Source organism: Benincasa hispida, chromosome 1, assembly GCF_009727055.1.
Source record: "Benincasa hispida cultivar B227 chromosome 1, ASM972705v1, whole genome shotgun sequence".
NCBI lineage: Eukaryota > Viridiplantae > Streptophyta > Magnoliopsida > Cucurbitales > Cucurbitaceae > Benincasa > Benincasa hispida.
In genome coordinates this window covers 6,617,709-6,644,973 of record NC_052349.1, presented here as the reverse complement: position 1 = coordinate 6,644,973, position 27,265 = coordinate 6,617,709, and the positions used below count along the sequence as shown (strand labels likewise).

At 35.4% G+C, this 27,265-nt stretch overlaps 2 protein-coding genes across 3 annotated transcripts in view; both read right to left on the bottom strand.

The window, feature by feature from the left end:
• Positions 1–300: 300 nt before the first annotated feature.
• Positions 301–21,159, bottom strand: LOC120070352 (K(+) efflux antiporter 2, chloroplastic). The gene is made up of 21 exons (XM_039022286.1): positions 20,846–21,159; positions 18,758–20,492; positions 18,142–18,313; positions 17,967–18,057; positions 17,397–17,533; positions 17,240–17,299; positions 17,017–17,136; positions 16,277–16,345; positions 15,819–15,884; positions 14,464–14,553; positions 13,704–13,808; positions 13,464–13,592; positions 11,585–11,794; positions 11,133–11,282; positions 10,736–10,789; positions 10,549–10,607; positions 2,131–2,197; positions 1,880–2,056; positions 1,735–1,791; positions 941–1,015; positions 301–804 (listed from the first exon to the last, which is right to left on the bottom strand). Exons 2-21 carry the CDS (start codon positions 20,395–20,397, stop codon positions 682–684), a joined length of 3,651 nt encoding a protein of 1,216 aa, XP_038878214.1. The 5' UTR covers positions 20,398–20,492; positions 20,846–21,159; the 3' UTR covers positions 301–681.
• Positions 21,160–26,491: 5,332 nt separating this feature from the next.
• LOC120081100 (LIM domain-containing protein PLIM2b-like) overlaps positions 26,492–27,265 on the bottom strand; it is a 2,598-nt gene continuing 1,824 nt past the window's right edge. For both annotated transcript variants that reach the window (XM_039035797.1, XM_039035863.1), the window contains exon 5: positions 26,492–27,016. In XM_039035797.1, coding sequence (XP_038891725.1) covers positions 26,750–27,016 — 267 coding nt within the window. In that variant the 3' untranslated portion in view covers positions 26,492–26,749. The remainder of the gene's footprint in view (positions 27,017–27,265) is intronic.

Sequence of the window (27,265 nt, the reverse complement as noted above, 5' to 3'; positions counted from 1 at the left end):
GATCAATCCAATTTTTTAGTCAATCCACGACCCAACCTAACCCAATCCAACAAAAATTTTAGAAAAAAAAAAAATTAACCCAACTCAACCCTTACATTTTGGATTAGATAGTTTGGATTGTTTATGTTGTCAGATTATATGAACACCCCTATCGTTCAATAATAAGAGAATTGTAGATTCGTAAGATAATGATAAATATCTAAACTTAGAATTTGACCGTATTTCAACATAAAGATTAAAATGGGGAAAGAATGTTTTAAAGCGGGAAAAAAAGCCTAATACCAAATTGAATAATAATAATAATAATAAATCAATGTGGATCTAAAATTTCAAAAAATATGGTAAATGTCTACAGAATGCAACCCTATACAACAATAATAATTAACAAAATATAGAGTGATTGATCTAAATTTGGTGTATAATTGAATTATCATGTTCCTATGGGTCTTGTAGAGGGTTAGAAAAAAGTTCCTCTTTCAACAAGTCCACATCCATAAGGAAGCAGCATCTTCAAGGGGAAAAAAATAAAACAAAATTATAGAACAAAATGTGGTGATCAACAACTGTAGTTAACCCTCTTTTCATCATCAAATTTTCTGTACACTTTTCATACCAATGTAAAATTGTTAGTCCACCCTTTTATTCTCTCTCCCTTCACTGCAAACTCATGGATCACTGTTATCATATGGCCAGTGTTCCTTCAGTGACTTGATTCTCATCCGAAGAATCAGAGGTTTGAATTTTTGGTTTACTCATGATTCGAGAAAACCCGTACCCGAGCGAACTTCCGCTGGCTTCACATAGCTACAAATGCAGACTAAAACTGTAAGTTCAAGTCCCACCCATGTCTTACTAGTGGTCAGTGTAAGGTCACTGGGTTCAGCATATGCATTAATGATAAGTTTGCAAGTGAAAAGTGAAAACAACCAGGAAAAAGTACCTCGGTAAGCTCGGATAAATGTCGGGACCTAAACTCGTTAATTGTTGCGGCAATCTCTGACATGGGTAGTTTAGCCTTAAAAGGAAAACAAATCAACTTTTGAGATGCAGAAAGCATGAAAAATACTCCAAACATATTACTAAAGAAGAAAAACTTGTTACAGAGTTCATTTGTCATCCTAGAAAAACATTTCCCCCATAGTGTGGTTTTGGATGGTGATTTGAATTCCAAAGCCTCCCCTCCACAAAGTAGATGTTTTTTTTTTTTCAAAAGGAAACGAGTCTCTTTATTCAAAGATCTTGCAGATTTTGGGGGTGTTTGGCGAGTTGGGAAGTGGGAGTTAAAAAGATCAAGATCTTGCAGATTTTGGGGGTGTTTGGCGAGTTGGGAAGTAGGAGTTAAAAAGATCAAGATCTTGCAGATTTTGGGGGTGTTTGGCGAGTTGGGAAGTGGGAGTTGTTAACTCCAATATCCTTGTCAAGCCCAAGGAGTTTTTGGGTCCTAATATACACACACTAAAAGATATCAATTTCATGCCTTATTAACTTCTTACATACATTGCATCCCACGACTTCATAACTCCTTAGACTTCACAATTCCAATCCTTATCCTAAATGCCCCTTTTAAGTCCACAATAGCTGAACTGAGACTTCTAATTCGTCCAAGGGACAGACATAGGCACTAAATCTCTTCAAACTAGAATTTGGAGTACATTTGATACAAGAGAAGTACTAAACTTCATCAATTTGGTTTTTAACAGTATTTGTATTTCTTTATCATAAAAACACAATTACCTGAGCAAGAACAGCAGCAGCCAACTGTAAGCTCGGCTCCAACGTCTCAGGAACTACCTGCAAGTGTTTTCCAGCATAGACAAAGATGTCAATGAATTTTGCAACAAAGACTCGGCATCACATACTAAGAATTCAAAAATCGTACCGCAGTAGCCCCAGCCTTCTCTAAATTAAGACCGTGATCAACATCATGAGCTCGAACAAAAGTCTTAACATTAGGAAAATACTTGCTCAGAGCCCAAACAGTTCGGTAATTTGCACCCGGCGTATCCAGTGTTATTGCAGCAGCGCATGCCCTTTCAGCACCTACTTTATGTAGAACCTAGTTGCCAACGTAAAACGAGTTAAGAAACAAAGAAAGCCAAAGAACATAGTTTCTCATATGAAATTAATTACCTCTCGACTTCCTGCATCTCCAAAATACACAGGAAGGTCTAAGGCACGTCCTACGGCCACTCTATCACTGGAAGAACAAAACACAAATGAATAAGATATAGAAGTTTAAATGGTGTTGTGAGAATACTGGTAAGGGATATATTGGGAGTATTAGTAAGATTTTTTTTTTTTTTTTTCCTGATAGAAACAACCATTTTCAATAATGAAAGAAGACGGGGGCAAACAAAAACCAAGCCCACCAGAAGAGTAGGATAGTAGAAAGGACAATAGTTGTAATTAGCTAGATTTGTCTTGGTTATAAATAAGGGTAGTTTGGCACCTGAGGAGGAGGATCTGAGTGAGAATTGTCCACTGTGGGCCTTTGAGAGAGAGATAACCCTCTTGAAAGGCTATTGATATTATAATTTCTTTGATATTGCAAATTGCAATATAGTTCCCTTTGTTGTTCTCTTATATTTTTTAGGGGTGTTTGGGGTACTAAGTTAAGTTATGAAGTCTAGAGTTAAAACATTGGCATTAGAAAGTTTGAGTTTAGGGTGCAGGGTTATAAGATTCGAGAAAATCGATGTGTAAAATAGAGAAAGAGGGGTAGATGGAGCTCCTCGATAAATGTGCAAACTTCAATAGTACACACTATTAAAGTTGAGTTATCTAATACCAACTTATGAAATTAGTAGGCCAGATATCCCCTTTGTGATTGTTGTGACACATGCCTTGAGGACAATGTATCCTTGAAGGGTTGGGTAATGTAAGATACTAGTAAGGAATATATTGAAAACATTAGTAGGATTGGTAAGATAATAGTAACGGCATAGTGGTAATCAGTTAATGGTGTCTTATAAAAAAGGGGAGTTGGACACTGTTATAATTCTATAGTTAGGGTTTTTCATTCTTATAAATATTTTGTGATATTTTCCTTTTCTATACTTTGTACACTTGTATATATTCATATATTTGGTGAATGAATAGGGCATTTTGATTCTTTCTCAAACCTAAGAGTTTTGCATGGTATCAAAGCTCTCTAAATAAACTTAGGGTTTTTGTGAACCTTAGGGTTTGAGAATTTAGAACTCATTTGTGATACGTTTAGGGTTTTGTGGAGAGGTGAGTTTACACTTTTGCTCACACTCGCCGTATTCGGTTCATTCACCGTTGTTAGCCGCCGCCGCAGCCACGGAAAAAAAAGAAAAAAAAAAAAAAAAAAAAAGTTGTTTTTTCGACACCGCCCAATCCAACGAGAAGCCCAGCCGCCGATCTACAAAACCCCAAAGTCCGGTTGCCATCTGACCAGCGCGTAAGGCTCACGCGCCGATCGTTCCAGTTTGTTGTCCGTCCACGCGCCGGCGCATGTAGGAGCGTGCGCCGCCGTTTTTCGTCTGTCTTCTGTGGGTTTCCTCAATGTTGTTGGTTCTTCGTGGTGGTATGTTTGTTTGGGATGTATAGATATTCTCACTGTTTGTAAAGACATCTCTTCGGTAAATTAGGATTTGATTCTCTGCTGTTCGATGTCTTTGTTTTTTAGGTAATGGCTGATAAGAAATCAATAGTCATGTCTGAGATTGTTCCTATGGTGTCAAAAGTAACTGAACACAAGTTGAATGGATCCAACTACTATTCATGGAGATCAAATGTCGCCACTTTATTAGGAGCATGGAGATGGATGATCACATCATAGAAGAGCCACCGATTGATGCTAATAAGAAGATTTGGTGGGGGGACGATTCAAGGATGCTTCTACAAATCAAGAATTCTATTGATCATGAAATTGTTGAACTAGTAAATCACTACAAATCAGTCAAGGAACTATTGGAATATCTGGATTTCCTTTATTCAGGGAAAGAGAATATAAATAGAATGTTTGATGTTTGTAAGACTCTATATCAACCTGATCAAGGAGAAAAATCTCTTACAAGCTACTTTATGGAGGTTAAAAATACATGCACGGAATTCAATGCCTTGATGCCAATCAGCACGGATCCAAAAGTTCTAATGGCTCGACGTGAAAAGTTGTTTATCATGAGTTTTTTAATAGGTCTTGCACCTAAATATGAGATGGCCAAAGATCTAAGTATTGTCAAGCTCAAATATCTCATCGTTGGAAGAAGCTTACACTCAAATACTTCATACTGAAAAGACACAAGCAGTTACATCATCTGATTCTAGCAGTGCTTTGATTGGGTGCACAAATGATTATAGAGGTAATAAGGGGGTTGAATCAAATAGCTTCAAAGGTCATCCAAATAACCAAAGATCAAATCCAGGAGGTGTTGTTTGCTATTATTGTCATAAACCTGGCCATACGAAGCGTGAATGCAGAAAATTGCTGAATAAGGGTCAGAGGATGCCATCACCCTCTGCACATGTCGCCTCTACTCCTGATAATCTTGACAAATCAATTACGATTTCTGCAGAAGAGTTTGCTAAACTTCAGCAGTATCAAGAGTCATTGAGGGCATCATCTTCTACTCTCATTACGGCCATCACGGAGACAGATAACATTTCTAAATGTCTTCTTTCCTCCACGTCAAAATGGGTCATTGACTCTGGCGCTACAGACCATATGACAGGTAACCTCAGTTTATTCTCTAACCTTTGTACATCTACCTCTTCACCTAATGTCACTATAGCTGATGGAACCTCCACTCCTATTTTAGGATCAAGAACCGTCCATCTTACTGAATCAATTTCTTTGTCATCAGTTTTAAATTTACCACATTTCTCGTTTAATTTGATTTCGGTCAGTAAACTCACTCGTGATCTTCATTGTTGTGTCTCCTTTTTTTCTGGTTATTGTTTATTTCAGGATCTTATGATGAAACAGACTATTGGTAAAGGGCGTGAATTTGGAGGTCTTTACATCTTTGAACCACAAACACCTACGGCCATCACATGCTCAAGTGTGTTGTAACATCCCGCACATTTTTATTTAATAATAATGTAATTTTCAGTAACTTTATTAGTTGGAAATTCAGTAATTGTCCTTAGTTGGAGGGCATGTTTAGAATTTTGGATTTGAAGTATAAGTGCGAGAATTTAAGTGTTGGCGTGAAAATTTAATATCTTTTGAAATTTTCAATTTTTGAAAATTTGGCAAGAATTAATTTTCTTTGAAAAAGAAAGGAATTAAATAGTATAAGTGGAATAAGGAAATGATTAATATATAATTATACTATTTTCCTTTTTTGTTATTATTGTTTATTATTATTCACATTTTCTTTAAATATAAAAAGACACCCCCCCCCCTCCCTCACGCCCGACTCCCCCTCCTTCCCCAAAAAATTCTTCTTGCCTTCACGAGCCGCCTCCCCTCACTGCCCATTCCGAACGACCGCCGCAACTGCCTCCCCTCACTGCCATTCCGAACGACCACCGCGCCGCCTCCTTCACTGCCAGATCCGAACTCCGCCGTGCCGCGCCTCCCTTCACTGGCCCAGATCCCGAACTCGCCGCGCTCGCCAAGCCGGTTTCTCCACCGCTCGCCGTGCCGTCTTCACAGCTTGGCTTTTAGCTTTTGAGTAAGATCTATTTTTGGTGGTTGGGTTCTTGAAAGACTTTGGATGCCCACTAAGTTGGATTAAGGATTAAATTAGTCGCTTTATTTAATTTCAGATTTGAACTTGGAAATCACAACAGCGACAGTCCAGCGGATTTCAAGATCGTTCGGCAAGAGTGTTGGTAAGAGTTTTGGTCCTTGTTGTTGGTGTGGGCATAAGTTTGACTTAACTCTTGTATCTTTAAGTTTCCAAGTCGTCGTCCATTGGGAGTTAAAATCTGTTAGCAGGAGATTTTTTGAGTCGAAATCTTGGGAGTGGTTGTTGATAAAGTTCTTTGGGTAAGCTTTGGGTATTGTGGTTTTGAATCTGAGATTTCGCAATTATTGTTCGACTGAAATTTAATGGTTGTATTCGTATGTTAGGATCGTTACTTCAAACCGCGATCATCGCTTGGTTGTCTGAGTTATCTGTGGAATTTCAATTAAGGTAAGTAATCTTACTACTAGAACTGCCCACAGGCCAGGCTTTAGTTGTATGCTAGCATGATGAGTGTATGTTATGGCAAATGTTAGCATGACGAATGATAGTATGATCTGAACCAAAGTATGTCCTGGCACGAGACCTGAATTGTTTAAATATACACATAGATACTTGAATATTAGTATGAGATGGTATGTGTTTCCATATGATTGTATCTGAGTTGTTGATGTTGAGTCATACATGTACGTTGTAGAACTATGATGTTAATGTATACTTGAATGTTGTAGAGCATGCTGTTGAGGTATATGTGTATGTGGTAGAGCCATGATATTGAGGATTATATGTATGTCATAGATTCGTACGGTGGTGATTTTGATGTTGAGATCGTGTGACTGACCTTACTGATTAGTTAGATGCCTTTTTAGATTTGTGTTTCCTTCGGGATCCACCAGATTGTGTTTCCTTCGAGATCCACCAGTTTGTGTTTCCTTCGAGATCCACCAGTTTGTGTCTCCTTCAGGATTCACCAGAGGTAGGGGACATGCTTAACTACAGTAGGATAGGATTCAGTCTCCTTCTTGTTTCATGTGTATATGTGCCATAGGTGGGTATCTAGAGGACATATATGCCCAGTCTAACCCCAGTAGTGGGGTTACTTACTGAGTATTTTATACTCATTCTTTCTCATGTTATTGTTTTAGGTAAGGGTAAAGATGCACCGGCGATGGACAAGCGAAATCCGTGATCGAGCCACTGGGACTAGTTTTTACGCTTCCGCATAAAGAGATTTAAAGTTCTTTTCATATTTCCCTTAATGATAGTTTTGATGTTTGAACTTGTTAGTAAGAATTGTTTTTCATATTTATTTATTAACCTTGACGATTTATGGGTACCCTAATTTTGTTTTTTGACGTTTGCATTTAATAAAGGGCTTTTGAACTTCCTTATCTATTTAGCATTTATTTCAACATAAAGGAGTGTCGTTTTAAGTGCCATGCATGCATGTATTTTAGTAACGACCTAACTTAAGTCCTAGGGGATAGAGTCGTTACATGTGTCGTCTCCCTTTGAAGAGCATTGTCGTTTGGGTCATCCGTCTATCTCTGTGTTAAAGAGTCTTCGTCCACAACTTCAACATTTGTCTTCTTTAGATTGTGAGTCATGTCAGTTTGCTAAATTTCATCGTTTGAGTTTGTATCCTCGAGTCAATAAACGAGCTAGTGCTCCTTTTGAATTAGTCCATTCTGATGTTTGGGGTCCTTGTCCTGTTGAGTCCAAAGGAGGGTTTAGGTATTTTGTTACATTTGTCAATGACTATTCTCGTGTTACGTGGTTATATTTAATGAAAAGTCGTTCTGAGTTACTTTCTCATTTTTGTAACTTCCATGTTGAAATTAAACTCAGTTTAGTGGTGCTCTTAAAATCCTACGAAGTGATAATGCTAAGGAATATTTCTCTCATATACTCAAGTCTTATTTAGATGCCCATGGCATTCTTCATCAATCTTCTTGTGTCGATACTCCATCTTAAAATGGGGTTGCAGAACGAAAGAATCGTCATCTCCTTGAGACAACCAGAGCTTTGATGTTTCAAATGCATGTTCCAAAATCCTTTTGGGCTGATACTGTTTCCACAGCTTGTTTCTTAATAAATTGCATGCCTTCTTCCATTCTTAAGGATGAGATACCTTTTCGTACTTTATGCCCCAAGCAAAATTTGTTTCCCATTCCACCCAAAATATTTGGTTGTACCTGCTTTGTTTGGGATGTTCAGCCTCAACATACCAAGCTGGATCCAAAGTCCTTAAAATGTATTTTCCTTGGTTATTCCTATGTCCAAAAGGGGTATCGGTGTTATTGTCCTAGTCTAAATAAATATTTCGTCTCTCCTGATATCACATTTTCTGAACATACCCCATTTTTTTCATCACCATCATTCTCTCCGAATAAGAGTCAAGGGGAGAATAAGGAATTAGAGGAGGATTTCCTTGTCTACACAGTTATTTCTCCCCCCGATCCTCTTCCTGATTCATCTCTACCCGTGGCTACCTCTACTCTTCCACTCATTGTTAAGATCTATACTCGACGACAACCTCCTTCAGTTCCATGCCCTGTACCAGAATCTTCTTCGTTAGTGGATCCAGAAATGAGTGATGATCTCCCTATTGCTCTTCGTAAAGGTAAACATACATGTGCTCATCCTATTTCCTCTTTTGTTTCATATAACCATTTGTCGCCTTCCACATGTTCATTCATTGCATCCTTAGAGTTTGTATCCATCCCTAAAACTATTCATGAGGCTTTGTCTCATCCTGGTTGGTGTGCCGCAATGGTGGAGGAGATGACTGCCTTAAATGATAATTGTACTTGGGATTTAGTTTCTCTCCCTGCAGGAAAGAAGGCTATCAGTTGCAAATGGGTGTTTGCAGTTAAAGTCAATCCTGATGGTTCTGTTGCTCGGTTAAAAGCGCGCATTGTAGCAAAAGGCTACACACAAACTTATGGCATTGACTATACTGATACTTTTTCTCCTGTAGCAAAAATGACATCTGTGCGGTTGTTTATTTCATTAGCTTCAATCAATCATTGGCCTTTACATCAGCTTGATATTAAAAATGCATTTCTTCATGGTGATCTTCAAGAAGAGGTGTATATGGAACAACCACAAGGGTTTGTTGCTCAGAAGGAGAATGGAATAGTGTGTTGCCTTCGTAAATCCTTGTATAAATTAAAGTAGAGCCCATGAGCTTGGTGTAGTAAATTTAATCAGGTGATTGAAAGCTTTGGAATGCGGAAGAGCAGGTCAAATCATTCAGTCTTTTTTAAGAGATCTGAGGGTGGTGTCATCTTCTTAGTTGTATATGTGGATGATATTGTGATTACTGGTGATAATGCTTTAGGTATCCAGTCTCTAAAGACCTTTCTTCATAGTCAATTCCATACAAAAGATTTGAGCATGTTGAAATACTTCTTAGGAATTGGGGTAATAAGAAGCAAGAAAGGAATTCTATTATCATAGAGAAAATATGTACTTGACTTGTTGACTGAAACAGGAAAGCTAGGGGCTAAGCCATGTAGTACCCCAATGATGCCCAACTTACAACTCACAAAAGATGGAGAATTGCTAAAATATCCTAAAAGATATAGGAGGTTAGTGGGAAAACTTAATTACCTTACAGTGACTCGACCCGACATAGCCTATTCAGTAAGCATTGTAAGTTAGTACATGTCATGCCCTACAGTTGATCATTGGGCTGCATTGGAACAGATTCTTTGTTATTTGAAGGTTGCTCCCGGGTGTGGTTTATTATATAAGGATTATGGTCATACTAATATTGAATGTTTCTCAAACGCCGATTGGGCAGGATCTAAAGAAGACAGAAGATCAACCTCAGGGTATTGTGTTTTTGTTGGTGGTAATTTGATTTCTTGGAAGAGTAAGAAGCAAAATGTGGTGTCACGTTCAAGTGCAGAATTAGAATATATAGCAATGGCACAATCTGTGTGTGAATTGATTTGGATATATGAACTTCTTGTTGAGTTGGGATTTGAAATCACCACACCGACAAAGTTTTGGTGTGATAATCAAGCAGCACTTCATATTGCGTCTAATCCAGTATTTCATGAAAGAACTAAACATATTGAAGTTGATTGCCATTTTGTATGTGAGAAAATTCAACAAGGGTTGGTATCTACAAGATATGTGAAGACTGGAGAACAATTAGGAGATATCTTCACGAAAGCATTGGATGGAAGACGTATAGATTATCTATGTAACAAGTTGGGCATGATTAACATATATGCTCCAACTTGAGGGGGAGTGTTATAATTCTATAGTTAGGGTTTTCCATTCTTGTAAATATTTTGTGATATTTTCCTTTTCTATGCTTTGTACACTTGTATATATTCATATCTTTGGTGAATGAATAGGGCATTCTGATTCTTTCTCAAACCTAAGAGTTTTACAAACACCTTAGAAGAGGAATGATTTGGGTATGTTCTAGTGTGAGAATTTTGGAGAGACTTGACCCTCTCACAAGGCTATAAATATTGTAATCTCTTGCTATTTGGAATATATTCCTAACTAGTACTCTCACGGGTGCTTTTGAAGATGATCTTAAAATTAACATTATTCTTCATTTATTAAATAGTTGACACTGATTATAAATTGCGAACGAGTTATTTGTAAAGGAAATTTTTTCTTAGAAACATGTCATCTATTTCTTGAGGATTTACTAAAACTTACAACTGACTGCAATAGAAGATCAGAGGCAATAAACTACCGCAAAGTATGCGAAAATGCATGATCTAATGGTGGGTGCTTAGCTTAATCAGGTCAACAAACGTCAATGAAGCATAAATTGTCATGCAATACACAGGATTAAGACCTGATTTAGTTGTTCTCTACCGCCAGTAAAAAAAATATATTTTCTAGTGCCAAATACCTCCTCACATCAAGGGCAACAAAAGGAATCAGTCGCTCTGACAGAAGCTGGGCTATTATCTGAGGGTGACAAAGAAAGAAGCGTAAATTATATTAGTAAATGTCATATTAATAATATACCGAACCAATGAACCCCTTGGTACGATTTAGAACAACTTAAATCTAGCAACTAAGTACAAGAAACAAACCTGACCAACTCGTCCAAATCCACAAATAATGATATGATCTTGTAAATCGTCGGTCTGGTGAAATCACCAAAAAAGAAAGAAAAAAAGCCCAGGTTAGTTTGGAAGCAGGCTAAGTAATAATATCATGAATCAAAATGTTATATATTCACCTTTTTTACAATTTCAAATCTTGTTGTAATAATATGATAAACTGGCCTCAAACAAAGCAAACTAAAAAAGCACTACTTGTTCTAAAATATAATATACGATGATAGACGGCCAACTCCTTTGGCATTATCAACATGTGCCTAGGCATAGGAAGAAACCCTTAAAAGTGGATACAAAACTGTGCCTAAAAACTTACCAGTAAGGATTCACAACTTTTAAAGGGAAATCTATTTTCATGTTAGTATTTTACCTCACTTTCAACAGGTAATAAACTCCGAACATCATGCTGCTCAAATCGGGAAGCAATTAACTGACCACCAGCAGCTAGCCACGGTGTAAGGGCCATTGAAATTCCCACAACAAGAAACAATAAAGAGGACAGTTGAGAAGACATTATACCCTGTAGAAAACACCCGTTATTATTATTTTTTTTGTGTGTGTTTTGGGCCGGGGGGACCCTAAAAGATCTCTATCATCATAAGAGGAACGAAAGTAGGAGAATGACCCTAAAATCAAACAAATGGGCCCGTAAAAATTACTAGAAAAGTTCCAATCTTTGGCTTTTTAAGAAAATTAGCAACTCCGGTCTTGCAATAAACCGTTTTTCATAAAAATCAGAAAATAGCTGAAAAAATTGTTTGTGGGTAAGAAAGCTAAGCATTTGAATCCAACAGCTAATCATGTGAGCTATGAGGACATAACCTGATTGACAGCTTCACCAAACGCCACAAAAGCAAATTCTCCACCAGGAGCAAGAAGTAGCCCAACTCTTATCGCAGATATAATTGAGATACCAAAAAATCTACCAACCAACGCAACCAATATAGTCTTGCCACCAATAAGAAGTCCCAAAGACCCCATGATAACTGGAAAGTTCGAAAGAAGAAGTTTTGGATCGATAGACATCCCAACCTGAAAGTCAAAAATAACCAGGAAAAGGTGGTAAACTAGTGCCGACGAATCGCTATTTAGAAAAGCAATTTTATAAGTACAACCAACATATAAATCTATTATATTACACTTCAATATGAAGCTTAACCTTTTTTTTTTTTTTGGGTACAATTGGAAATCTTAACCAAATTCACAATGTTGTGGGGTGATAATGCACATTCACTAGATTGTGAGAATATATCAATTTAGTACTATTATCTTTCAGCTTCTCAATAGCTGAAGACTCAAATAAATTTTCTCAAACTTTCCCTGAGAAAAAAGGAATTAATGCCATAGGCATATAGAAGGGAAATAATTAATTAATTAATTAATTTTTTTTTTAAGAAAAAGGAACTAGGAACTAAACTAAGGTCCAAATTCTAATCAAGCGAACAAAACCTAAAGAGCAATGAGAAAGAGAGATGTTAACCTAACAAGGGACAAAACCTCCTCCAGGATCACTCAACTCTCCTAAAAATCAATACTTTGATAACATGGATAGCTGTGGAGGCCAAAAATTCATGATTGACCTTTCTTTTTCTTCTTTTTTTTTTCCCCCATTTGATTTTAAAAAAATGAAAAAACAAAGGCAGAGAGTTTTTGGACAAAAAATCCTCTGTTTTGACACAAATCAAGGGGAAAAAGTATAATTTTAAAAAAATTATCCATACTCCACGATCCCTGTCTTTGTTTCAAGATTACAGAATCTTTCTTTCTTCTTCCTCTGTCATTTTCTGACCCAGTTGAATCTTTCAAGTACTCCATGGAAAATCAAGTTCTTCCTTGGTCTCCAACCAATGGTAAGCTCAAGATAGCAGAAAATTTAGAAGGATAAAGCTATCCATTTTCTCTCCCCCCAATGACGTAGTCTCTAACTCTCTCTCTGCTACGACGACACCAAAAGACAAGACCACCATATTCTTTACTTGTCCATTTTCTTCTTCGCTTAGTGGCCCATCCAAGTTGTTTAAACTTCCAAATGGACTTTTCCACATCCTGACATACTCTATCCTAGTCTTTTTATTTGACCCTTTTTTGAGTTCAACAACGAAGGGTAGAGATTCAAACATCAGAACTTTACTACAATATTTTTTGGGTATTTCTAATAATATCAAACAATACCCTCAGTCCAAGTCTTTTCCCTCACCACTAAGTGTAAAAGCAAACCGTTATCCCTTTTTTTCAACGCCCCTTTTGTGAATTCAAATATTAGTTTTGTTTACAAGTCTCAACACGTGGATAATGAAGAAAATAACATTTTAAAGAGAGAGAGAGAGAGAGTGAAGAAGAAGGAAAAAAAGCTCCGATAAGCTTGTTCCAAGGATATGCAGTGACTATTACCTTTCCGCTATTCCATTTTGAAAATCATACGGCAATCTATTTGGCTTTGGCAAATAAGAGGATGTCACATCTTTCTCCATTCGACCCTTCTTTTTCTTTTTTCTTTTTATTCATATATATTTTCTAATACAACGTATCTTGTAAAAAAGAAAAAAGAAAAAGAAATCTCACTACGATCCAAGTGTTCTTCATATCCAATACTTTTTGCAAGCAGGACATCAAGAGAATATATCAGGGTGGCCATCCTAAAATGTCTAATAGAAGGACATCATTTACTATTCTGAAAGGGTATCCAATATGAAGTACCTACCGTCATGAAGAAGAGACCCAATAGAAGGCCACGATATGGAGCAATATCAGATTCAACCTGCAAGGAGAATTCTGTTTCTGCTAGAAGTAAACCTGCTAGAAAGGCACCCAGCGCCATTGATAGTCCGGCCTACTCTCAGAGGATGCAAAAAATGGAACCCAAGAAGAAAAAGATGATGAGCAAATGAAACATTATTGCAGTCAGTTACTGAAAAAAACCTTAAAGAGTGCAAAGCAGTACCCTGGCAGTAAGTAGACTTGTTCCCAGAATGACAAGTAGTGTGTTGGCAGAGAATATTTCTGCATTTTGATTTTCAGCTATTTGTTTATAAATTGGTCGTAGTAGCTGTAATTAGGAAGAAAAACAACAAGAAGAAATTAGAAAACAAAGCACCAGATTGATAATGGATATTGTAAATGATTGTTGTTTTTAAGTAAGAAAATAATTTGCTACAATACAAGAATCTATAGAAGCTTTACAGATCGATCTTCTCAAAGTTATGAAGGTAACTAGTAAGGTAAATTCTTGTCCATTTTAAAATAAAATATTTGATACCTATATAAAATCAACTATTTGATAGGAAAATATGGTTTCAACTTTCAAGGAATACTTTCCAGGTTTGAAAACGTGCAAGAAAAGGGAGAGGGGTAGAGATGAAATCAGTAAACTCCAGTCAGCCATGACACAAATAAGTAGAAAATGAAAGGCAAATTACAGCACACGTTGGCCTTGGCGGTGTTTCTTAGACTACCAGGGAAAGACCATGACTATCATACAATCTCAAGAACACCCACATCCTTTTTTCACACTTTTCCAACAAGAATGACTGCACCTACGAACTGAAATCACATGATGACTTTAACAATCAGGCATCTTAGAAACATTAACGTTCTAGAAGAGATCATGTTTTTCCAAAAGAATGTCCTTTCATCACTGAAGAATGAATACAACAGGGAGGATAAGAGCTTCAGCGCTAGTAAGAAATAGAATCACCACCTACCAGTCGCCCACCAGCGATTATGGCAGAAATGGCAACGATTGCCTTAACAGCAGCCAGGCCAAGAGCTTCAGCAATGGCTTGAAAACCAATCTGAAAAGGAGCATGGTGAATAGATTTGTTTTGTTTTAGTTCCCAAAATGTAGAAATCATATATTCAGGTCCAAATAAAAAGCATATGATGATTGTAGAACCCAAACTAATATTAGTGGAGAAAAACGTGGATTCTGATTCCCATTTATAACAGACGGCAGTGAAACGCAGAAATACAAATGTACAAGTCATTACGTAGATACATTTTAGATTAACAACATACAAACAACATCTCACATTTTATGTTCTTCATTTAATAAATTAAGCAGCGAAATTTTTTTCACTCTTGCTCAAAAAATAAATTATGAAAACTAAGAAAAAGACACCCAACAACAACAACAATAAATGAACTCATTTTCCTTCTTCCTCCTATCCTCCTCAGTCCTCACAAGGTTAGGAACAGGGGCTGCCACTAATCCTGTAACATTTTTGGAATCAAAGAAACTTATCCAGCTAGGTGGATCAAGAAGTTTTGAACCAAGACCGCTTGATAAATTCCCTGTACCATGATATTTTGTATATTTTTAAGTTTTAATTTTAATTTAAATAATTTATAATAATATTTTCCAGTTATTCTGGAATTAGTCATTGGGCATTTATGTTGCTCCTCAGTGGTCCTCTTCATTTTCTGGTTTTAATTATAAGAGAAATAATACGTCCAACCAGTGACCAACGCACAAGTAGAAGACCAAGTAGCGTGAGTGGTACAAAAAATCTAACAAGTACATGAGATAGCAAGAGGAGCAACCTCTTCTTTTATTCCTTTTGTTGGTTTAATTTTTGCAATTTATCATGTGGAATCTAATTCTAGCAGTGGCGTACTTGGGTGTTTTTTTATTTTAGAAATTGTGAAAATATGGCTCCTAAAATCAAACATGCAAGTGTAATGGTTCAAGACCAATTTAAATAGTGTATACAGTGGAAAATTGAGCCTAATGTTAAATTGTTTTGGAAGATCATTGCACCACAAAATTGCCCATTACCTAGGCTAAAGGATCAAGATTTCTGAATATAGACTTATTCTCCTAATCTTATTGTTTGTTACGAGTACTCACCAAAACTTCCCATGGAAAAGTACCACTATATCCAAGGTTTCAGTAATAGACTACAATCGGCATAATAGATATCCAACACTATGCTCCCAAAAAAAAATTAACAAAGGGAGTGGAGTGTTAAATTTGAATTCTGTCACCGAGTAATAAGGTTATCAAATTTAGAAGGAAAAAGAAATGCATTGGATAGGACAACGTATTAGAAGTTGTTACCCCTCCTTTGGATGAATTAGGTGAAATTAGAGGTATGAGAATCAGCAAAACCACAACAGCCAAATCCTGGACACAAGGGGGGAAAAAAGTCAACTTGAAGCCAGAACAGCAGTAAAAACAAAAGATTCTGATATAAAATTTTATTTTTCCAAAAACACAAAGAAACTAGACATGGGAGCATCGGAACAGATAACATTCAATATTACAGATTTTCCACGTCAATAACAAAATTCAAAAGTAGGTCAAAGAACAAAATAGTAACTGTAAACTACATGTTGCATATTAGGCAGTCAGCTCAAAATCTTCATACTTCAGAAGTAATTCATGTAGGTTTGACCACAATGAAATTAAAGAGCAAAACAAGATTAGGTATTTGTGTCTTGGATCATATTCAGTTTCAGACAAGTAGGTTCTGATAAAAAAATCATCCACCATGTGAATTGAAATAATCAAGATACCTGGAATAGTAAGACAGAAAATGTGGCACGCCCATGTCGTGAAGTGCTCTCACCTCGCTCTTGCAACACCTGCAAAAAGAGACCATGAACGAAGCTGATATCATCCAAAAAGTCTCTTGTAGGCTTATAAGTTTATAGCCTACAATATCAATTAAGAAGAGAGTTAATATTTGCCTAAATTCTAGAGAAAGGATGCATATATCAGCCATAATTCAGGATCAAATGGTGGTTTAGGATAACAAAGAGCCCAAGAAGTAACTAGATATTGTAAGAGTAGAATACTTCAGAGAAAACAAGTTACTGGACCATATATATTAAACAACGCTGAGAATTAGTTAATTCAAGTCAAATTTTATCCTGTATAAGAAGCTCATATGCAGGGGAGAGGGGAGATTATGAGCCAGAAAAGGTATTGTCCTAATATTTATTATACAAGAATACCATGACTAGACTATCAGCATGAATGTTGAAACCTCTGATTAGCAAACATAACAAAACTATTTGTATTCTATGATTGAGAAAATTTGAGCATATTTTTTTCATGCTGAAAATTCAAGCATATTGGGATCACAAAAATTGGTGGATGCTCTTTCCCTATACATTTGAGATATAAAGTCATCACAATTCTCACTAGCAGCCAAGAAAAAATCAATTTCTGGAAAATTGCACGAGATTAACAAATAAAGATAAACAATAAAAGAAAATGCTACAATGTCAAAAGTACTCATCCATGATCACACCTGAAGGACAACAGCAGTGGATGACAAAGCCAATCCATTTCCAATGACAATTGCAGCTGGGCCAGCCTGCCCACAGACAATGTGAGCAACCAAGCCAACCACTACAGCTGTAACCAAAACCTGCATTTCTGAATAGGGTTAAATACCTAAGGTAGATCACTTACAGACTAGAGCAAGGATCAGCTTAGCCCCATAACAGTAAAGAACGGAATTTCACATTCACCTGTGCAGACCCTAACCCAAAAACATATTTCTTCATGGAACTTAGCCTCTCAACTGATAACTGAAAAAACAATAACTTGGGTTCAATCTTCTAAAAGTACAACGCAAGTAAATGAATAAAGGAATAGAAACAAAATCAACTCAATTATAAGGATCACCTCCAGGCCAATGTTGAACAGGAGAAAAACAACTCCAAATTCAGCAATTGCTTTTGTTCCATGCACGTGACGGATTATGGAGAGACCATATGGCCCAATTAAAATACCAGCAGCCAAGTACCCAAGGACAGGACTTCCTATGCAGAACATCAGGACAAAATACACGGTTGAAAATACAAAGACAAACACGAAAATAAACTTGACCAAAAAGCCTTACATAATTTAACTCAAATGCATGCATCTACACAATTTATCATGAAACAGCCAGCAACATTTTCTCTGTCTATAAGTCCAGCAAAAAGAGTGAAATCTACAAGCCCATCCCTATCTTAATCTCCACAAGTACCACCTTCCCCACCCCCAAGTAAACAGAAGTTGATGTCACATATACATAGTAGACTTGCACAAAAGTTAAGTGAAATGGTGGCAAGTAAAATAATCTTCCCTGACATCGATATTCAATAAACCAAAAATTTCAGTCAACCTAAGGACATTTAAAAAGAAAATAGCAAGCAAGCAGACAGGTAGGAAACTCAGATCTACACAGAGAAGCATGTATAACATGTTCACCTCCAGGAAGCTTCTGAAATGTTGGCACAAATATAACACTAGCAAGCAACAGCCATAACATGTCTAACAGTGAAGCCTCCTCTTCATTCACCTGAAATTTTGAATAGATGATGACAATTAAAAGTTACTACCAAAATTCTCTAGTCTAAAAGGGATCAACGAGTAGAGTACATGCCTCTTGATGGGGAAGCTGTGAAATTAACTTCTTCACTCTTTTAGGAAGTTTCCTTAATTGTTGAAGTAAAGGCTTCGTGTTCAAGGAAACTTCATCAGTGCTAGTGGTGACAACGTCAGGCTGCTGAATCATCTGAGAACTCCTTTCTGCTCGATTTGCAAAGATAGCAATCCTGTGATGAATTTCAACATTCAGTAACCATGTGAAGCAGTCTCTTTTCCGTACACAACAACACAACAAAAGTGCATAGTATTGTCCACAATGGGAACCAATATACAAATAGATATATTTAATGCTTATGAAGCCAGTGTGCTTTTCACATGGCAGCAATTTCTAAAGCTTATAACTTTTTTTTTTTTTTTTTTTTTTTTTTATACTTTGGTTGAGGTGGCAGCTATAGTTACAGTTTGAAATACAAACTGGACACAAAAATCTTTTCTTTCTATGATTCCTGGGGATGGAGAATACTGGTGCAACAATTTGTCTTTCAGCAATAAAATGAAATATGTTTGTTAAACCGAGCAATTAGCAATATACTTGTAAGAACTATCTTCATGAACTTTCATACTCTTTTAGAAACAAATGCAGAAATGATAAAGAATATGTTGGCACATACCCTGCTCCTAATAGTACTGCTCCAACAATTAGCTTCGGCAATTGCTTTTTAGTGGAGTCCAGGAGACCCTGGAAGACCAATGCTGGAGTGAACTCTGTCCCATCAACGGTAAAGGAAAAGAATGATGCTGAAAAAAAGCGAGAAGATTTTTTCAACAGAGCCTTGGGGGAGTTCAAAGGTGAGCCTTCTCTGGTCAAATCCTTCTGTGTTTCCTGCTTTTTTGTTTGACTCAAAATAGACTTCTCTGCTCCAGATTCAACCTCCTTTGCGAAGTCTGAACTCAATTTTCCATTCTCACTATCACTTAAGTAATATGGTTGATCAGAGTCTTCAGAATCTGAAAAGCTACCTGGTAGAGATTTGATACTTAAGGAATCACCACTAAGTGGCAAGTCTCTATCCATTTCAACAGCGATATCACCAGAGATTTCTAGAACTGCCTTGTTATCCTCTGTCTCAACTTCTTCAATGACATTTGACCCTTGAGTGATTTCCAAAGTGTCAACAAAAGAGCTTGATAAAGATTTCTCCACTTTCTGTAAGGCTATTTCAGCATCACTGACCCTTTGGGCAGCCTCAAGTTCAAAAGCAACAGCTTGCTCAGCCAATTGCATTATATTTGCCACATCTTCTTCAGCTTTCAACGCATTCAATTGTGCTTTTTCAGCTAACTCATTCAACCTGTCCACTTCCTTCTGTAACTCTTCCTTTTTACTCTGTAAGCGCTTCAGTTCCGCATCACAATTTTCCAAATTTGCTCGGCATTCTTTGATGTCCTCCTGAGCAACTAACAACATTTCTCGCTCTTCCTTGCCATCAATCGTCCCCTCACTATCTATTGATGTTTCCGGAAAATCGTTTCCTCCTTTTGCCAGCTCCAATGACTCTATTGCCACCTGAAGCCTTGCCTCTGCTAATGAAAGAGCCATGGTTGCTTTTTGAACAGCTTCTTTGGCAGCATATTCTTCATTCACTATCTGTTGAACAGAATCGAGAGTAGAGTTCACATCATTCCGGGCAATGGTTGCCTCATCTTGCAAAGCTATAGCTGCTTCTGATATTTTTTGGGCCTTCTCCTCAAACATTGTGCTGTTAAGTCTCGCAACCTCCAGCTCTTTCATGGCCTTTTGCAGCAATTCTCTGAGCTCATCCACAGTCGGAACATCCGCTTCTACTGTTTCTGCTTCTCCACCCACTTCTCTGGAACCAGCTGACCCTACACCATCGGTAGGCTCAGAACTGGACCCTTCATCACCAGTATTTACACATTCCATATTTCTGCCATTTCCATCAATAAATGCTAAAGAATCATTGTTTTGACACTCTAACTGAACCATTCCCATCCTTCTTCCACTTATCTTATTGTTCCAGTTCAAGAATTTCTTGTGCCTAAAAATTTGCAAAGCTCCATCAAACTTGCTAGCACAAACCAGACTCAAATGATTGGAATTACTAGAAGCTACGATTCTGTTTCTCTTCTTAGGCACTTTATAACTTACTCTTGAACCACCAGTCAACTTGGCATCAATAATTCTATTTCTAAGCACACTGCTGGGGCCAAACTGGTCAAACGTCTTGCAAGATGTTCTTTCACTACCACATAACACGTTTTGCTTCCAAGTATGACAAGATAAGTCCATGGTTCCAGGAATATGAAACAATTCTTTCCAAAACCCAATGTTCGATTACATTCTCATGCCAACCATTCAGCCACCGTTGACAGTCAGTCAAACACCTGTTCAAACAAAATCAAAAACCGCTCATGAAATGCAGATAAAAGCCATCAACCAGACCCTGCCACAACCCTAAAACCATAAGCATGCATGTTAAGTCGTAAACATGAACATCATTCCATTAATCCGGATCAATCACTCATGCATTCAATTCAAAACGAATCGATCAATAACACATACAACTGCTCACACGGAGCACAAAACTACATAGAAATGCAATCAAATCCAAACCGCAGCCGGCAGATTAAAAAACACACATATACGAGCTACTAATACACATTCAGAGAACATTTATATCCGAAAACGTACTATCCAGATAAATTAAACCGTATTTCTGTACAGAAGATGAACAAACCAATGCTGAAGGCTGAGAAAACAATGGTGAGACGTCGGCGGCGGAGAAACTTGAAGGGAAAACGAAGCTCCGGGTATCCAAAGTCCAGTAGTTGCAAAAATGGAGAGAGATGAAAACAAATTACAAGCAAATTTGTATAGTGAATTTGCGTTTTTGTTGTTGGATTGGTGGGAAAATGAAAAATTTTTGGCCGAGAAAAGCCACCAGGCACAGGCAGGCTTTGATATTTACTGAAATGGCCCTTCGCTGGTCGATGGGCTCATCGTTGATTCGTTTGCGGGGTGTTGGATATTTCGAATGAAAGAGGCGCATGGACACGCGCTTTTGACGCGCGTAAAATGCAACTGAATAATAAAACGCATAAGAGGAAGGGCCAAGCCGCCAAGCGGAGGGAGAGCAGAAAAGGAAACTCCTCGTCAGCGACGACGCGATTGAAAATTTGAAATTAGTATTTCATAAGTTTACAGCTTCTTTAGTGTGTGTTTTAATTAAGTTTTGGTTTAATTTTGAAAATTAGACATTTTAGGGGGAAAAATGAAAGTATTTGGCCACCCCTTATCATAGTTTTTGTAACACTTTTCAGAGTTTATTTTAAATTATTTTTATCTACAAAAATTAATACAAATAAATTTTTTGAAAATTATTTTTTTCTCTAGTTCGTCCTAAGAGACGCTTGATTAATTGGTTAAATTATATAAAATACCATCAATTTTATATACTGTGTAAAATACATCTTTAAAATTTTAAGATTTTCCATGATACTTTTAAACTTTAAAAAAATAAAAAATAAAAAATACCGTAAGCATTAATTTTATATGAAAATTATTAGTATTTATTATGAAATTAACTCTAAACTTTCAAAAATTGGAATGTTATTACTGTGTTTTTATATTTGTGAGTGTATGGATTACCTTACGTGCACCTTGAATAATTTCATAAGATAATTCGTCGGAACCAACAATCGCAACTTGCAATTAAAAATAAGGGTGGAGATTTAGATATAAAACTTTTGGTAGACTCTTGATGTCTCGACCAAGGTATTAACTTTTGTTCAATGTGTTGACATTTTTCACCAATATTTTTACTACAAGTATTTGTGGATTGGGTTAGATTTGGCTGAAAGATTTTTTAGACATAACTCAATCGTTTAGATTATCAAATGTTTCAACCCAAAATAACCTTTATTATAAAATGAACTCAATCCAACCCAACCACGAAATATTCCGTATTGGATTGGTTTGAGTTAATCAAGTCATTTATTTAAATTTTTGTTCTAAATAGGAGTAAAATGTTAATATATATAAAAAAAAAAAAAAAAAAACTTGATTTAATTATTTTCATATATTGAATTAAGATGAACAAATTAATTTCAATTTATATCTTGAATTTGTTTTCTTTTCAATGTGCTAAAAAAATATTTTTAGGAGTTGTTGAAGAATAAATTATCAAAAAAATAACAATGAAATCAAATAGAACTAAAATAACTATACGTATATAATTGTAATATAAATTTTAAAGTTAATAATAGGTCCGGGTTGATTTTGATTGTTTTAGATGAACCTATGAACCAATCAACTCATATAATTTCTATTTATTTGAACTCAATCTAACTCAAATAAGTTGATTATTCACCATAAATCGTATGGATTGGATTAAATCGGGTAATAAGTTTCTAAAAAAGACCCTCGTTTATCCAAATGGCCAATTTTTAAAATTTCAAATTTGGTTCATCCTATACTTAATTTAGGTTTTTTTTTTTTTTTTTTTTTTGTAGTTTTAAATTTGGTAGGTAGATTTTCTTGAGATTTGTTTATTTAATGTTTTGTTTTTAAATACTAGGGGTGGTTTAAATACAAATAAAAAATTATATGTTGTTTTTGCTTTTTTAAGCTTTTTTACACAGTGGCATTGACGTTTTTTATTCTCCCAATTATGTGTATCATCTTTTCTCTTTTTCGTAAAGAAATCATGATCGATTCTATCATTGTTTAAGATAGATTATATGAAAAAAAAAAAAAAAGGTATGGAAATGACATTAGTTGATCATTTGATCGTTAGAGTAACATTCTCAAAATGGAAATTAAGGTATGTGTTGTATTTACTATGGGTTTACATATTGGTTCAGGTGTTTTTGTATACTAATTTGAGAGATTTCTAAATCTATGATGATTGGAATGAAAGATGAATAGGGGGTTTGGAATTGGTATTTATAAAGAAGAGTTGCAGTAGGGTAGGCAACACGAGATTATTTTGTAAAGGAGAAGGAGAGAAGGATAAATTTGGTGGAGGTGAATCTAACGTGTAGAGTAGACACCGTGGGAAGTCAAGAAGGAGAATAAATTGTTTAAATTTTGGTATAGACTTTAGATTTTAGGATTTTAGTACGGAGTATTCACGAGATTCAAGATGGTCTTTCAATACATAGTATTTGCATTTGTATGATTCATATTTAGTTGATGGTATTTTTTTGTACATAGTATTTGCATTTGCATGATTATGAATAATTTAGTTATTAAAATGTATGTGTATGGGGTTTAAGTTATTTTTAGTATAAGGAGTGTGACAAAATATGAAAATATTATAGATATTATAAGGTATTTGTATGGTACAAATCAACAAAGTTCCAGTTGCTTTTAGTATGTGTGTCAACTTACTACAAATTTTAATTGTTTATGAGTAAAAGGTATTTATGGGACTCATTATACTTCATTTGATAGTTATTTTGAAAGACATATGTCTACTTATTTTATGTATAACTTTTGAGTTATTATTAGTTGATCAAAATCAACAAGTCAAGATTACGTTTTTCAGATTTTTGTAGGTCTAAGTAACCTTTATGCTATTATTTTTTTTCTTATAACTTAAGTTAGTTTTGATATGCTATTTGATTGAAATGTTTTTTTTATTGGCTTCACAATAAATATATATTCAAATGTCAAATTTATGAGATTTTGGGTAGTTGAATTTATTAGATCTTATTTTGGGTTCTTAGATTTTTCTTTGAAATATGCCATAATTTTAGTGATTTCGTAGGAGGGGTATTTTTTTTAAGAATTAGCGGGTTGACCATTTTATCATGAAAAACTTGTTTGGCTATTTTTTTTAAAATATCATTTTATTTTAGTCATTTGTCCAATTACCTCTTTCTACATGTCTTTGAGCATGGACATCAAAGTGAATTGACGTTTCAATTGTCTAGGAAAATAAATGACAAAACATCAAAGATAGAAAACAAATGGCAAAATATTACTAATTGTGAGTAATCATGTAATTAACAAACATCTTTTTATTCGTTTAAACAGTGTTAATGTTTATTAATTAATTTAAATTTTTTAATCTTTTGTCTTTTAATTTGTTCATAAATATTGATTGAATATCAACATATTTGTCGATATTTCTATGATATTTCTATATAAAATTGACATTCTGACATTTTTGCTGATATTGACATTTTAGATAATAATTTCAACTAGTCATATTGCATTCAAGTTGATTATAAACGAGATGTCAATATAATAATGGAATAGATATTTGGTTTTCCTAAAATCAAATACACGTAGTCAAATATATAAATATTGTAACCGAAATTTTGTATGGATGTCCCAAATGTTAGAAAAAAAAAATGAACATTGTCCCACTTTTTAAAAAACAAGGTTTTTGCCATTTGCTGACGTCACATCCGGGTGAAATTACAAAAATAAACTCGTGCGCATGCGGAAAAATCCATCTCGCTCTCATACACTCTTTCTCGCCTTTGCAATCTAGTTTCACCGAAGAAGAAGGAAATTGGCGAAGTTGCTCTTGCCTCTCATTGCTGAAATCGCTCTCACTTTCTTTCTTTCTCTTGCACTCAAAGCTAGTCACGTCAGACATCGATAGAGGGTTGCACTCGTTGGTCGAAGCTGTAGGGTCGCATCAGACATCAGCAAAAGGTGGTGGTTGTTCATCATTGGTTGGAGTTGCAAAACTACATCGGAGAAGAAGGAAATCACACGAGAGAAGAAGGAAAGAGGAAGAAAAAACAAAGAGTAAATTTGTAACTCCACTCATATGTGACATCAGTATAAGGTCTGTTAACATTATTCTAAAAAATGGAGCATTTTTCACCTTAGGACTTTAAAATAAATCCGTCGTGCAATTTGTTCTATTTTAACGGTTGTCTATTCACCTTCTATCAAGTACCAACACAAACAACTCAATGTATTAGTTTTTAAATTTTATAAAGATTGATAAAATATCAATATTAATATATTTTCAGTAAAAATATTGTGAATATAAAAACAACACGTATAAATCATTTATCAATTGGTGCATTATAGATTCATATTATTTAAATAAATTAGAAAATCTCTTGATCGATATTTGTATTTACAATGTTCTCTTCTTCTACTTTTAACTTTTTATACTAATTTGACAATCATATCGTATTTATAATACTTATAAGACTCTTTTAACTATGTGTAATATTAAATTCGACATCTGCATTGTTTTAAGAGCATCAAGATAAAGAAAAAATTATGGTAGTATTGTAGTATTGTACTTCGATGTGTCATTAGATAATATAATATTATTATCTATGGATTTCATACCATTCTCAAAATGTTTATTTTATTACAAACAATAAATTGAGGTAATACAGAATGTTGTCCTTACTACCGTATTAATAACTTATTAATCAAGCATTACAATCAACTTTTTCTATTTATGAAATATCCATTCTGAATTTTACTCATATTGACATAATGTATTTAAAGATCGACATATTTTAATACGTGATGTCAACATCAAGAAGGAAGAAAAAAATCCAAATTTACGAAGACTGCATTCCAATCACAGTCGTCAACAAAATCCAAAACTGTCTATTGAGATAGAATAAGGACATGAAAGAAATAATCAATTGTGCTTGTGGGACAAATTGCTTCATAGAATATTGTTTGGGAATATGCTAAGATATTAAACTAACTCAAGAGCACAAATTTGACATAGGAAAACAATCTCTTGTTTATTTATTTATTTATTCCTTCTAAAAAATCATGTCCATGGAGTAAACCGTAAGAGATCATAAGAATAGAGCTCTAAAGTTGAAAGTAAGTACTCAAAAAATCAAGGACACAGTGGTAACTCAAGAATCATTTAGAATTATTTTTTTAATTTATATACATTTTTATTTATTGAACTACTAATAAGAAATAAATACATTACAAGAAAAACTATGACGGTCTAAGTTACAAGACATGGCACTATAAGAACTGGTTGGATTCAGACTGACGAATTGAAGTTGTGCAGACTTATGCCTAAACGACTTGGATACAATTTCATATCAATTCAATTACTTTCTTCCTTGTCTAACTTTGCTTCACATAGTGAGATCTAGAATACCATATGCCGAAATGCTTTGAGAGGGCACGGCATGGGCAAAGGTGGATTTGAATGAGACTAAAACGTCGAGAATCTAAGAGTTCTCCCTACATGAGCACAATAAATACACATGTTTTTGTATTTAGTAGTCGTGGAGTTGAATATGAACAGAAATTTTCTTAAACCATAAATATTGTCTTATTTACTAAGTTATGTTTGCGAGGGATTACGGTCTTATGCAAGGAACTACATAAGGTAAATCATATTTTTCTAAAATAAATTTGGTGATATTTGAAATTGCAGCAGATCTGCTTCTTATTCCAGCTTCTCATTCACACAGAACTATGGTGCAATTCTTTGAAGGACTTGTTTATCTGTCTGACATAGAAGATAGTGTCTTCGATTACATTATAAATTGAATGTCAATTTGAATGTGAACAAAAACAAATGATTTCTCTTTCCAAACAGAAAATAATTTTTTTTTTCTTTATAAGAAGAATAAAGCGAAGAAGAATTCTCAAATGCTGGTAGAGCAGAAAAGGCATTTTAAGATTGCTCTACTGCGTGTTCCTCGGATTGAGGCTGAGGATCGGCATCTTCTTCGCCATGTTCGGCTGGGGGTGTGGTAGTTTTCTTGTTTGCAGCAGCTTCAAGGACATGGTTATAGTTGCCTTTGACCATGAAGAGCTGAGCAAAATGGTGCTTGCAGTACAAAACTCCATCAAGAGCAGCATAAGAACAGTGTGTCAAATGGCATCCACCATGAGCACACCTAAAGCAATTCTTGTGGTAGCATTCCCCCTCCAAAGTGACCTATTCAAGAACCAAGAAAAAACAAAGAAAAACGCAGTTACAATTTTCCTAACCATATATAAGCTATTTGGAATGACATTTTAAGTGTCGATAACATTTTTCTTTTTGCACTTAAAAAACACTTTTATAGACACTTCGAATGTCGTTCCAAACAAACAGAGCGAACCCTGCAGAATTTTTCTCACATTTAAAGAACTGGTAGGTTTCAATCAAACAACAATCCAGTAACAATGTATTTTTCTTTTTTTT

What these genes read in the sequence shown, in the direction of transcription:
- LOC120070352 (XM_039022286.1), bottom strand. Translation starts at nt 20,397, where the DNA reads ATGGACTTATCTTGTCATACTTGGAAGCAAAACGTGTTATGTGGTAGT. An exon ending in TGGGTCTCTTCTTCATGACG is followed by an intron (nt 11,795 to 13,463) that starts GTAGGTACTTCA and finishes TTTGACTTTCAG; the next exon opens with GTTGGGATGTCTATCGATCC. An exon ending in AGAAGGCTGGGGCTACTGCG is followed by an intron (nt 1,792 to 1,879) that starts GTACGATTTTTG and finishes AAACACTTGCAG; the next exon opens with GTAGTTCCTGAGACGTTGGA.